Below are 14,482 nucleotides of genomic sequence, written 5' to 3'. Positions count from 1 at the left end.
AGCTGATAATCCAAGAGCTGATGCGGGCAGATCGTTGGGGAGACCTCAAGATGGATTGCCGCACCGCTTCGATGTTCGGCGGAAATCTTGCAGCCCTTTGGAGACCAGGCTTCTTCTTCACATCTCCAGATTCCTTGAAGATCTTCACCCACAAAACGATTGACTGTTGTTCTCGAACACGGCCACGAGGTGCAACATGGAAGTGCCAACGAAATGCACGCTGTGTTGCGATGATTGATTTACCACAGGAAAAATATGAATCAACCGCAAAAGCACGTTCCACGTTCGTCCATTCCATGACTACTACAAAGAAAAAAGAAAATAAATTAATGCGGCTCATCATATAAACAAAACTTTACAGTTTGCGCTCTTGATTAAGCCCCTCCTTAAAGTTATTGTAGCAAATTACACTTTAGGAAGGCGAATTCAAATAAGCTAGTTCCTCTGCCCGACCCTGTATATATATTATTATATATATATATATATATATATATATATATATATATATATATATATATATATATATATATATATATATATATATATATATATATATATATTAATATATATATTTTTATTTATATACACACAAATATTTATATAATTTTTCAAAAAGTTTGCATATATGTGAACTAAATGTTTAAAAAAAAAACTGTTTCTTGGATTTTAGCGCTCAAAGACTCTCAAGTTTTGAAACAAACTTTATATATATATATATTATATATATATATATATATATATATATATATATATATATATATATATATATATATATATATATATTTGAATAACTTTAAAATGTGTTCTACAGAATAGAGTGCTCAATGTTCTTAAAAGAACAGAGCAATTAAATATTAGTAGAAAATCACTTAACAAAAATTGTATTTATGTATAATCTTAGTAAGAGCTGTAATAGAACTTATAAATGTATATTTTACTTTAAAAAAGATTCTTTACAGTCGTATAAGCTCGTAGATTCGTAGAGAAACTTGAAAATACATAATCTGTGCCATAGTCATAAATACAATCTGTCATTATGACTAATAAATACTACATATTTAAAAAATCGTCGTTCAAGCGATCATTAAACGTTTACTAAACATTTGCAAAACGTACTTGTGCCCACTGGCTTAGTTAGGTTAATGACCGAACGTTATTTCGGTTACTAAACAAACATTAGTTTGGTTACTGACAGAATTTTAATTTGGTTTCTGAACCAAGCTAACATTCTTAACAAATTTAAACCAAAATCTTGATTTAGGTTTATTTTTTTTCAATTAAAGTTATTTGTAAAACAGTTTGGTATTTTTTATTTTATTTTATCTAAAGATTAAATTCTCAAATTTCAATGTTTTTTTTTAAATAATTGTAAAGAGTGTACGCATACGTTTTTATTTTGAAAGTAATATAAAAAAAACTACACCAATCTTAAGTTTTTATTTGTATTTTCTTAATGAAAATACAAATAAAAAATGCGTTATTTCGATAACACATTAGAAAAACAATTTCATGCTGTAACTACTTAAAAATTATTTCATTGTTACTAACTGAACGTTAGTTAAGTAACTAACCCAGCGTTAGTTTGGTTACTAACAAAACATTAGTTTAAATTTTCTACCAAACGAAAATTCCTATTAAACTTAAAATCAAATCAAAAATATTTTTTTATACATAAAATCATTCGTAAAACGTGTATTTCGGATTTTAATATATCTAAATAATAAATTCTCAAGTTTTAATAGTATTCTTTTAGAGTAAATAAAAAATGTACCCTTATGTATTTTGAGAAATTTGTGCATATAATGTGTAAAAATTCACGTTATTTCAAAACATCGTTGTTTATAAAATATTATGTAATGTAAATCTATCCCCAAAAATGCCTTTTACTAGATACTATTTCAGAGCTTCTGAAATAAAACTGAAACGCCGAAACACCCTTTTGCTGCAGTCTATGTAAAAATGGAATACCCAAGTAAACTCAAGGTTTGTCACTTATAGAAAATAGGAAACGACCATAAAATTATTATATAAAACCATAAAGATAATTATTATAAAAATAAAAATAGAATAAATAACAAAGCAAAAGATATTATAACAAAGTAATAATCGTTCGGTAATGGTTAAAGTAAGTGGTTAAAAAAATGCTCCTCCGTGTTCTGTGGCAAGACCGTTAGGTCTTCTTGGGGCACTAAAACTAAAATTCAAAATTTGAAAAATAAAACAAAATAAAAAATATAGAGATGGAAAAATGCAATATTAAAAAAAAAAAATAATAATATTTATTGTTAGGGGAGCCAGAGGTTTTCAAAATACCAAAACTCTGGATAATAGATTATAGCTCTGAACAATGGATATAAGCTTGGAATCCTTAACATATCCCTTTTATTAAAAAATTATTGGGTTTAGCTGAAAACATGGTAATAAAAAATGTTTAACAACAATGGAATATTTTAAAAACATACAAAAAAAAACAGAAAACAGGTTTTGCTCTCAACTAAAACTAAAAAAAGCGAAATAAAAAAACTTAACTCTTTGGATCTTAAAAATATAATGGACATTAAAGATTTGTTAAACGTAGTTTATTGAAATTGCTTCTAATGAAGGAATTTCAAAAACTATACACCAGTATTTTATAAAGAGAATAAAAAATTTGCAGAGGTAGAGACTGGAATCAGAGTATGAACGTTAATAGAATCAAAAGGTGGAGAACGGACGGTAAGTAAAAGCAAACTTAGCAAATTCTAACTTTTCAATTTATTGTATTAATGATTTTTATGAGAGGTCAGTAGCAAATAATAATCTAAGAAGAGTTTTGTTACAGTAACAATTCATAAGACACTAAAAGTCCCAATCTGGTACAGAAGTGAGATTAGATTCGAGATTGGCTGCTTATTCTAATGGGTTGAAAAGAGTAGACTTTTTGTAAAGTCAGGATTATAAAATTAAGTTTTCAGGAAAGAGAGCCACTTTAGATTTAAGATTTTCATGAAGAACAATTATGGCCTGTAAAAAACGCTATTTACCCCAAAATTTACAACAAAAAAATTATCGATGAAACTGAAATAAAAAATTATTTTGTTACAAAATTTTTAGGAGTGGTTCTCGAAAAGAACATTACATGGAAACCACATTTTGATTATATTCAAAATGTGGTTCAAATGATATGCTCGAAAACATCTAAAGTTAATGGAGTGATTAATAATTCCAGATTTTATCTAAACAAAAAAATTTTAACCTACATTTATCACTCATTTATTCACAGCCATATAAATTATGCAAATATAGCATGGTGAAGCACTGAAAAAACTAAAGTACTAAATGCCTCTACTGCCGTTAAAAGCATGCGATTCGCTTGATTTATTTTGCAGATCGTTTTACTCTTTCCAAACCATTATTAATGGAGACGAAAATACTTAGTATTTACGAGCTCAATATTTATAACGTTTTATGCTTTATATACGTGTTTAAAAACAAGTTAACTTTACCAATCTTTGAAGATCTTTTTTCTCTAAACCCAGTTAATAAACATACACTTTGAAATAACTGTTTTTTTTTATGAAAAGTTTGCAGATCAAAGTTCAACAGATTTTGCATCATATTTCATGCACCACATCTCAGAAATAAAATTGTTAAATCTAATTTTGATATATCTAATACTTTTTTGACATTTTAATTGTAAATCTTTTATTGCATTTTTGTCATTCATATTATAAATAGATGTCTGTATTAACGGTATTAACTTTCAGGGCTGTCCCAAGGAGGGGGCGTAGGGGGTGTCTATCCCCCCCTACAAATTGGACACTGGAGGCGGCAAAATTGTCCGTCAACAAAAATGTCGGCCAACGAGGAGCCTTTTTTTTTCAAATAAGTTAGTCGAAAATTTTTTTTTTGGCTTTAGTCGGCAAAAAACAGATACGTAACTTCCCCAACCCCACCCCCTAAAACCCATCCCTCTCCTCGGATGGCCCTGTTTACTGTATTTAATTTGTGTATGTATTTATATATTTAATTTATATGATATTTGCGCATTTATAGGTTCTAACAATAAGATCCTATTTTTTAATTACATATAACATTTGGTATCCTCTTAAGATTTATATTTTTAATTCGAAAAATGATTTATTGCAATTTTTATTCTTGTTTTTGATCTCATGTAAAAAAGTTTTAAACTGGTAAAAGATTCTGATGATAAGACCATTATGATCTTATTTCAGAAGCCTTGTGTATTTGTTTTTGTAAATGATGACAATTGTAAACAAGCCAAAAGATAAAAAAAACTCATTTATTCTTAAAGCATCGTAAAGCTCAACTTTCTATGGTTAGGACTGAGATTGATAATTTATGAAATAAAAATTTACTAAACTTTGCTTACTAAATTTATGTTATAAAAAATTTACCTTGGTTAAAAAAATGGCGAAGACCGGGTGCTGTGTTCGATATATTTGATGAACAATAGGTGTTAGATCCAAAAAATTGCCAACACCTGGAAGTTGTATATATTTACCTTACATATACAAAACTTTATTAAAAATTTTCTCTAATTAATCATAAATACGAAACAAGACATTCAATAAGTAATTACTACATTCCATTTTGAATTGAATATGTATACGTATAAATCGATTTGTAAATTGTATATATCGATTTGTAATCTTTTATATTTACGTTATACAATACGTCATTTTTGTATTTAATTTTTATTACGGTACGTATAAATAACGATTTTTAATTTTTAAACTTTAAACGATTTAATTTATTAACTTTACAACTTTTTTTTCAAACTTTTTAACTTTTAAGTTTTTTTATTTCTTTTTAAAGTTTTTAGATTCATTCTTTTGTATAATATTAGAACTTGTCAAATTATATATTTCTCTATTTCACGAAGGAGCTTGATGATAAGACAATTTGTCCTCTACTTGCCCAAGTTAGATTGTATTTATATATATTTATTAGATCTAAAGGATAACATTGTAAAATGTGTTAATTGTGTTAAGTTTCAGATCTAACCAACGGGGAGGTGGGGCATCGTAAATCTAAAATACTTATTGAATCAAATGTAACAAATATAGCTATTGTTAGTAGGCAAAACATTATTTGTAAAATTTCAGGGCTGTACGATCAAAAGAATTGCTTCAAAAAGCGCAGTTTTGGCCTCCACAAAAAAAAAATGCGGACTCGTCAGTGTGTCAATAGAAAGCTATAAAAAGAGTAAGAACATCATAAAATTAACAAGTATTTAACTTACTAAAAAAACGTTTAAAATTTTATCAAAGAATTAAAGTAAAGTAATTTAAAGTGGAAAGCGTACTAACTAATAACAATAAAGTCCCTAGCCCAGTTTTATATTAAATCACCAATGCAGCAGCCAGTTAGGTTTCTTTTTTGTTTAAGACTGGGATTTAGTGTATTTAAACCACAAAGGATTTTGCAGAAGTTTTTTCTCACCCGCTTATTCTCTATTTTTGACTTCACGCGACTCAAAGCATTTATTCTAGTCTAACCTGTATTGTAACCCTAACCCTGACTGAAAGCATCTATTGTAATCACTAGTTGGGTAATTAAAAAAAAAAATATGTATAGACAATTTGTATTATATTCTTTTAGATTAAGTCAATAAGAAACTCAAAGCCCCAATATAGTAAACCATTTTCACGTGAGTAGGTGAAATGACTTACATAACTTTTAATTGAAGTGTCATATTTCATATGATGAGTTTTTTACCTTTAATAGTAAAAATGTTCATTATTATTTAATGAAAAATTAAACATACTTTGTATTTTCGATAAATAAAAACATCTAAATAAACAAAGGTTTGTTTTCAGGAATTAAATACTTCACATAGTTTCATTTTTCAAAGTTGAAAACGTTTATTTCAAATAATGTCGAATGTTGAAAATTTTATGTATATATATATAGAAATTTTATGTACATAATATGTATAATATATATTATATAAATACATTATATGTATAATATATATTATATAAAGATATAAAGTTTTTTTTCACTCATTTTTGTTTGTGAAGATTAAAAACGGAGGATCTTTCATTTTGTTTAATACTATGTAATATTCAGATTTGATATATATATATATATAAAATTTTAATTATTTATAAGTTTTTGTTTTTTTTATCTAGTTTTAAAATACTCATTAATACTTTATAATAACCTTTTAGAATAACGACTGCACAAATTTAAATGGAACCAAATCAAGGAGATAAAATTAGCTTTTTTAAAGGTAATTTTTATATAAATGTCCATTTTTTAATTCTTTCTTTCAATGATACTTAGTGATAGTAGTAGTAGTAGTAGTAGTAGTAGTAGTAGTAGTAGTAGTAGTAGTAGTAGTAGTAGTAGTAGTAGTAGTAGTAGTAGTAGTAGTAGTAGTAGTAGTAGTAGTAGTAGTAGTAGTAGTAGTAGTAGTAGTAGTAGTAGTAGTAGTAGTAGTAGTAGTAAACAACCTGCAGAAGAATCTTCGGTGTATTCGAGTAGATCTGACATTTATAAAACTTTACAAAACACTTAAAAAAAGTTAGTAGTAATATTAATACAAAGATTTATGTGGATACATCAGTAAATGTAGCATTATTTTCTAGCTTGGAAATTCATTTTTAATCAAATTTAGATTTTAACTCTAAAAAACTTTAAAAAGCGTACTACTGTCTACCTACTTTATTTTTGGGATCAATTTTATTTTACATGGAAGATATTAATTATATTAACTTTTATAGATATAAATTCTTAGCATTATTAAAACCAAACGGATCTATATCCATTCGGTCTCTTAAATACGCTATTTACCCCAAAATTCAGCCAAATTTTTTATTGATGAAATTGAAATAAAAAGAGATGTTGTAGCTAAGCATTTAACGGGTGATGCGGAAGTTATCGGACAAATCCTTATTTAATTATTTGAGCTTATATAATAATTAGTTTTTGTGGTTTATCTTTGATTTTATCACAAAAACTGATTATTACTTGAGCATAATAATCAGTTTTTGTAGTAAAATGAGGTTAAATGCAGCTGAACGAGAATCTTTTCGAAAGCGACTAAAAATGTTTTTTGTAAATAAACCTAATATAAAAAAAATAAAATTGTAAATCATTTTGAAAAGAAAGGATTTGCTCGAAGTACAATATATGATAACCTAAAAGGACTTGAAACTGTTCAATCGTTTTCTGATAGAAAGCACTCTGGTCGTCTGACATCCTGGACTAGAGAAGAGAAAGCCGAATTAACGAGACTTGTCAACAATCGAAAAGGGGTCAGTCAGAGAAAAATAGGTATTAAATTCGGTGTAAATCAATCGACAATTGGTCGTCAGTTAAAAAAAATTAATATTAAATATAGAAAACGTGAAAAGACTCCAAAATACACTATAGAACAACAAATAAAGGCAAAGAAAAGAAGCAGGAAACTAGTTAACCAACTCTATAACACAAAATCGCTTCTAGTCATCAATGACGAAAAATACTTTTGTTTTGCAGGGGACAACATGCCTGGAAATTCTGGATACTACACAAACAACAAAATGACATGACCAGAAAGTGTACGTTTTATAGGAAAAGAGAAATTTCCAAAAAAGTTATTAATGTGGATAGCCATATCTGACCGTGGTGTGTCCGAGCCATTGTTTCGCACTTCCAAGGCTGTAGCGATCAATTCATCAATCTATATTAATGAATGTTTAGAAAAACGACTTCTTCCATTTATTCACAAGTATTATGGAGACTTTAACTATTTATTTTGGCCAGATTTAGCAAGTTCTCATTATTCTAAAGATTCTCTAAATTGGATGGACCAATATGTCTATTACGTTGATAAAGAATCCAATCCCCCAAATGTGCCTCAAGCACGACAAATTGAAAATATTTGGGGACATTTGGCACAGAAGGTTTACAAGGGAGATTGGCAAGCTTCAACAGAGCAAGTTTTGATTGATTGCATTAAACTAAAACTACAAGAAATTGATTTAAACTTTTTACAGTCGCATATGAAAGGCGTCAGAGCAAAATTGAGTTCAATTGCAGATGGTGGTGTTTTTTCATATAAAAAATAATATATTTTTATTAAAAGATAAATGCTTTATTTTAAAAAAATATAATTGTAGTTTGTTTTTTTCCATGCTTTATATAAGGTTACTTTCTATATATATATGTTTGTGTGCCACAAAATTTGAAATCAATTTTTGAAAGCTTTTTTCTCAACCAATTTTGCTCAAATTTTGCACACTTAATCATTTTCGATGACAATACAAGGAAATGGAAAAATTTGACCAAAAAAAGTTAATTAAGTTAACAAAAATTTAATTTGTATTTCCCCATAAGAACACTGAATTAATAAAAAAAAAATTTAAAAACGTAACAGTAATTTTTCCTTCTACAAAAGATAACAAAAAAAGAATTTCTAGGCCCAATAGAATTCTGCTTGCATAAAGCATGGATTTGAAAAAAGAATTTTTTTTTGATTTACTAGTTATTTATAAATAAGTTATTGACGTTTTTATTTTGTCCGATAACTTCCGCATCCCCCGTTAGAAGTGGTTTCTCGACAAAGACAATTAATGGAAACCACACATTGACAATATTTGCTCAAAAAAGTTTAATTGTAACAGAGTCTTATACAAATCCATATCATATCTTAATAAAAATCCTTAACTCAAATATATTTCTTATTTATTAGCAGTTATATAAACTGTCAAAGTATATTTTTGGAAAGCACTGAAAAAAGTAACAAAAACTTAACGTAAATTTACTTTTACCGCCGTCAGAAACATGCAAACCGCTTGATTAATTTTACAAATTGATTTACTCCAAACAATTATTTATGGAGATAGAACAAAAACAAACAAAAAATTAAGAAAAACAATAAAATGTTTTTATAAACATTTATTAAGTTTAAAAATAATAAATTTTTATTGTAAAAAACTTTATGGCTGTATTTACGTAATTTGAGGTTAAGAAGATAAAATAGCTGGGTTTAGTTCAAAAAGTAAATCTGATCCAAGCCCGAGATATGATTTACTTTTTAATCACAAACTAGCACAGATAAGCACAATTGCTTATCTGTGTTTGCTCGTGGACATCCTTATTATTGTAAACAAGGAAATCGTCATGTAAACCTCAGAGAACTTGTGTTGACAGACCTAATAGTTGCAGAGCAGATTTCATCAACTGTGGTTTCAGGCAAAAATGCATCACCAAGAGAAACAGTTCGGATCAAAATATAAATAAGATAATTTTAACTTATAATGTAACTTTTAGGGTCATCAGCCTCCCAGTAACTTTTTTTTGGTCCTTTGAGTGTTCAAAATATGATTTCAATCCAAGAGAACATGGGGCTTTCAAATACCGGAATGAGGAAACTTGGATTTGCTCTCAACCAGATTAGCCTAGTAAGGCTAGTTGAAACCAACTTTCAGCAAAAGGCATTAAGAGACTACTTCACCATAAGAACTTGCTGCCAGCTCAGAAGATAGCCAGTTTGTGTGGAAAAATCTTACATTTTCCATATCAATTGCTCTCTCAGAGCCTTGGTTATTGCTATCTAAGCTCGTTGTTTTTCCTTCTCTTTCATTTGCTTATGTTTTGAAAATCAAAGGTTTTAAATCCAGTTTTCTGAAGCTTCAAATGAAAAAAAATTAGCCTGGGACTGTATAGTAAAAAGCCACAAAAGCTTTACATTCTTGTTTCAAAAGTAATTGGGAAAGATACAAAAGAGATGCTTCTCATCCCAATTACTCTCATCAGTTCCTAAACTGTGTTGTTGAAATTAAATAAATTGCCAATCTTACGATAAATTGCCAATTTATCTTACGATACTTGCCAATTTATCTTACGATCAATTGATAATTCGCGATTGGGATGCAAAAAAAAAGCAATAAGTTTTATAATATTTGTCATTAATTAACGCAATTTTATTTTCATTATTATTATGCATATTTAATTTAAACTGTTTTTAAAAATGGAGGAAAATTTCATATTTAAATCTTCAAATTAAAATGACATCATCGATGATAACGGCACTGATTTAAATTATTTTAGTCACAAAATGCTAGAAAGCCAATACTATTCAGTTTCTGAATCATCACAATATCTAAGAAAAACTAAAAACACTTTTTCAATTTAAAATATAAATATTCGAAGTTTAAATAAAACTTTGAAATTTTAAAAATATTATTTGATACAATTAAACACGATTTTAAAATTAATTGTCTGACAGAAAACTTGGTGTAAATGCAGTGAAACAAATTATGAATTTGAACTAATTAATTACACATCAATTCATCAAGCACGTGAAGTAAATGCAGGTGGGGGCGTTTGTATTTATATCCACAATTCAATAAATTTTGTCTTACGTAACGATCTCTGCATCAATGAAACAGATAGTGAGTTTTTGTGCATTGAATTAGTAAATTCAATGCACAAAGACTCACTGTTTCAAAGCAGAAAGAAACACAATTATAAATACTACTTATAGAGCACCATCTGGAAACTTAAAAAAATTTAAAGCTCATCTTAAAACATTTCTAAACAAAATTATAAATAAAAAAAAACATATTTATATGGTCGGAGATTTTAACATCAACCTGATTAACTATGCCTCAAATATTAATGCTAAGAATTTTACAAACACTCTTCTACAAAATAACCTTATCCCAACAATAAACAAATCTACAAGAATAACAAATAGGTCTTCTACTCTTCTTGATAACATCATAACTAACAACTTTCATAATAACCCTCTTTACACAGGTATAATACAGACCGATATTTCGGATCATTTTCCTACATTCTTAGCTTCAGATAACCTTTTAATAAACAATATTTCCACAAAATCCACCTTAATTTGGCAACAGATCAATGAAAACTCCTTAAAAAAATTTAAAAACTGTTTACAAAGTTGCGTAGATTGGGATCTAGTACTGCAATCAAATGATGCTAATAATGCATATGAATTGTTTCTTAATCAATTTTGCAAACAATATGAAATAGCGTTTCCAGAAATAAAAAAAAGTATAAATAATAAGTCGCTCCAAACTCCCTGGATGTCTAAAAGTTTACTAAAATCCTCATAAAAGAATTATAAAAATATATTTGAAAAAACCAAAAAATATGTGGAATGTAATTAAGGATTTAATTGGAAAAAATAATTACAACAAAAGCACGCTGCCAAAAAATCTTTTAATTAATGGAAAGTTAGTTTATAAAAAATCAATTATAGCTGAAGGACTAAACAACTACTTTGTTAATATTGGCCCAAATTTGGCCTCTAAAACTCAAAATAATTCCATTCCATTCGATTCATACTTAAAAACTTATGATAAATTTACGGATGAAACTGATTTAAAACTGAGTGAGTTGAGAACTGCTTTTAGCAGTCTCAAAAGTAAAAAAAGTGAAGGTTTTCATAAAATTAGTGTCAGTATTGTAAAATCAGTATTTGACGTCATTGAACCTTCTTTATTTCACATTTTCAATCTCTCACTAAAGTCAGGTATTGTTCCTGATAAGTTTGCCCGAATTACATAAAATTGCCCGTATTACACCAATTTTTAAATCTGGAGATAAGTCAAATAATTTAAATTACAGTCCTAAATCAATATTACCATGTTTCTCAAAATTGCTAGAGAATAATGTATCACAGACTTTATAATCATTTAACTGAGAATGATATGTTGTATTGCAAACAATTTGGCTTTAAAAATAAACATTCTACTGAACACGCAGTAGTTGAAATTTCCAATCAAATATCTAACGCCTTAGATAATGACTGTTTTACATTAGGAGTTTTCATTGATCTGTCCAAAGCTTTTGAAACCGTAAATCATTATATTCTAATAATAAAACTCGAAAACTACGGAGTGAAAGATAAAAACTTACTTTGGTTCAAAGATTATCTGACAAACTGAAAGCAATTTGTATAATATGATCAAACAAATACTATTCCATACTCCATAACTTGCGGGGTTCCTCAGGGAACTATCATTGGACCCCTTTTATTCCTGTTGTACATAAACGACTTATACTTATCAACAAATCTTTTAGACCTAATTTCGTTTGCTGAGGATTCTAATTTTTTTTTTTCTCACAGAGATGTTAAATTATTTTTTAAAATAGTTAACGAACAGCTATGTAAAGTTAGTATGCGGCTTGAAAGTAATAAACTTTCACTAAATGCGGATAAAACAAAATATATATATTTTCATAAAGTAAGTAAATCTGAAAATATTCCTCTTAAATTACCAGATCTTAAAATTAATAACACTTTTATTAAAAGAGTATCATTCATAAATTTTTTAGGAGTAAAATTGGATGAAAATTTACAGTGGCATTCACATATAAATAGTATTGAAAAAAAGATCTCAAAAAATAATGCAATGATGTTTAGGGCTAAACCTTTTCTAAATAAATCATCCCTGAAAAAAATGTATTATGCCTTTATCCATAGTTATTCGTCTTATTGTAATATTGTGTGGGGTAGTACTAACCATACAAAGCTAAAGAAACTCTACAACAAACAAAAACATGCGTGCAGAATAGTATTTGGAGCCGACAGAAGTGTTCCCTGCGAACCACTTCTACGTGTGCTCAGTGTTTTAAACTTAATTTACACCAAGTTTTATTATTTATGTTTATAACAAAAAATGGATTATCTCCAAAAATATTTCAATCTTATTTTAATAAAATTAACCATAAATACTCAACAAAGATTTCAGATAACAACTTTATTGCTCCACAATATAAATTAAAATTAACTTTCTATTCAATTAAATACCGCGGACCTAATCTGTGGAAAAAGTTTCCAGATATTGTTAACAATAAACAGACTACATTAGAGCAATTTAAGGACGAATCAAAACGATTATTATTATTCATGGATATATCCAACTTTAAATGTTTATTTTAAACTAAAAACAATCTTATAAGAAATAGATTTAATTGTATCAGTGATTAATATAAATTAATACAAAATATTTAAAATAAAAAAAATATATATATAAAATATCACTGATGATGTTAATAATTTATCTAGTGATTATATTAATTATAAAATTTCATTTCTTGTTGTTTCTTATCCTCGAGTGATTTTATTTTTTTGTTTTTTTTATTTTTTATTAATATATTTGTTAAACATTTTAGCAATTGTTTTCAACACTTCTTAAAAAATATATATATATATATTTTATTTCTAATTATATTAGTTATTTTCGGTTTTCATTTCTATTTGTTATTTTATATATATTTTTACGTTACGGTAATGTAGAATTTATTGCTATTATTTTTTTTAAATGGGGCTCGGCGATAAGGCTGAATACGCCTTCTTCTCGCTCCAGCCAATGGTTTATATAAATGTATTTGCAATGTAAACATTTTTAAATGGCAAAGTAAATAATTTCAAAAAAAAAAAAAAAAACGTGTCTAAAACAGCAAATTATAAAACTTAAATATACAAATTATAATAATCAATATATAAACTTTGCTCTAACTAGCATAAATAAGTACACATAAAAAAAATGCAAGTAAACATTTTACAACTGATTTATTTTACAACTGATGAAACTTTCAGTGTGATATTGCATGCCACGTGTCTAAAATTAATATCTAAATCTAGCTCTATGTAAACATAGCTGCAACTAACCTAAATAATGATAACCATCAAAAGATATGTTAATATTTTTAATTTTACAACTGATTTAAATTTATATCCTAAACTACAACATTTCACGTTTAAAATAGAAGAATATACAAGAATATATACAAGTCATATAGGCTGTATTATAGAAACAATTGTTGAACTAACCCCTTAGTTTATCATATAAAGCAAATGGATAAACACAGTTTAAGTTACACTCCGTTATTTGTAATTTTGAAGGTTGTTAAACTTATTTTAAATTTTCTATATAAAGTTTATATAAAAAATTTAAAATATAAAGTTTATATAAAAAATTTAAAATATAAAGTTTATATAAAAAATTTAAAATATAAAGTTTATATAAAAAATTTAAAATATAAAGTTTATATAAAAAATTTAAAATATAAAGTTTATATAGAAAATTTAAAATATAATCAACAGAGACAGAATGAGGAGAAGAGGCAACATTTTGAGGATTCGTTTTATATCAAATTTTTGATTCTGTGATTGGTGGACTCACTGCTCGTGGCCATTCAAGAAATTTTTGCTAAATTCTTTTTTTTTGTGGGAATATTAAAAACTGTTTGAAGCAGAAATCAAGAGTGCGGGCTCCCATTTTTTGCAGAAATATTCATGTGACGAGACTAAAAATGAACTGACTTAAGAATTGCTTAATATGAAGCAAATTCATTCGGCAAACTTTGGAGAGAAACCTCTTGTCTCATTCGGCTTTTTAAACGAAATTTCTGAAATAAGGCTGGGGGAAATTTTCAAAAAATGTAGAGATTGGACTGCGTTTCTTTAATTCAATAAATTGAAGCTCTTCAAGAACTTTTTGCGCAAGAA

General features: G+C 27.3%; 1 protein-coding gene across 3 annotated transcripts in view; it reads left to right on the top strand.

Moving 5' to 3' along the window:
- Positions 1 to 14,482, top strand: part of LOC136092382 (uncharacterized) — a 35,790-nt gene that overhangs the window by 16,119 nt on the left and 5,189 nt on the right. Inside the window, exons 1-2 of one of the 3 annotated variants that reach the window (XM_065820506.1) lie at positions 5,992 to 6,064; positions 6,177 to 6,238. In XM_065820506.1, coding sequence (XP_065676578.1) covers positions 6,199 to 6,238 — 40 coding nt within the window. In that variant the 5' untranslated portion in view covers positions 5,992 to 6,064; positions 6,177 to 6,198. Of the gene's footprint in view, positions 1 to 5,991; positions 6,065 to 6,176; positions 6,239 to 14,482 lie in introns of those variants that run through there. The other 2 variants (XM_065820508.1, XM_065820507.1) reach the window with 2 other exon arrangements.

This window comes from Hydra vulgaris, chromosome 15, assembly GCF_038396675.1.
Source record: "Hydra vulgaris chromosome 15, alternate assembly HydraT2T_AEP".
In the NCBI taxonomy this organism is placed as follows: Eukaryota; Metazoa; Cnidaria; class Hydrozoa; order Anthoathecata; family Hydridae; genus Hydra; species Hydra vulgaris.
The sequence above is the reverse complement of the archived record's forward strand: the minus strand, read 5'-3'. Positions and strand labels throughout refer to the sequence as shown.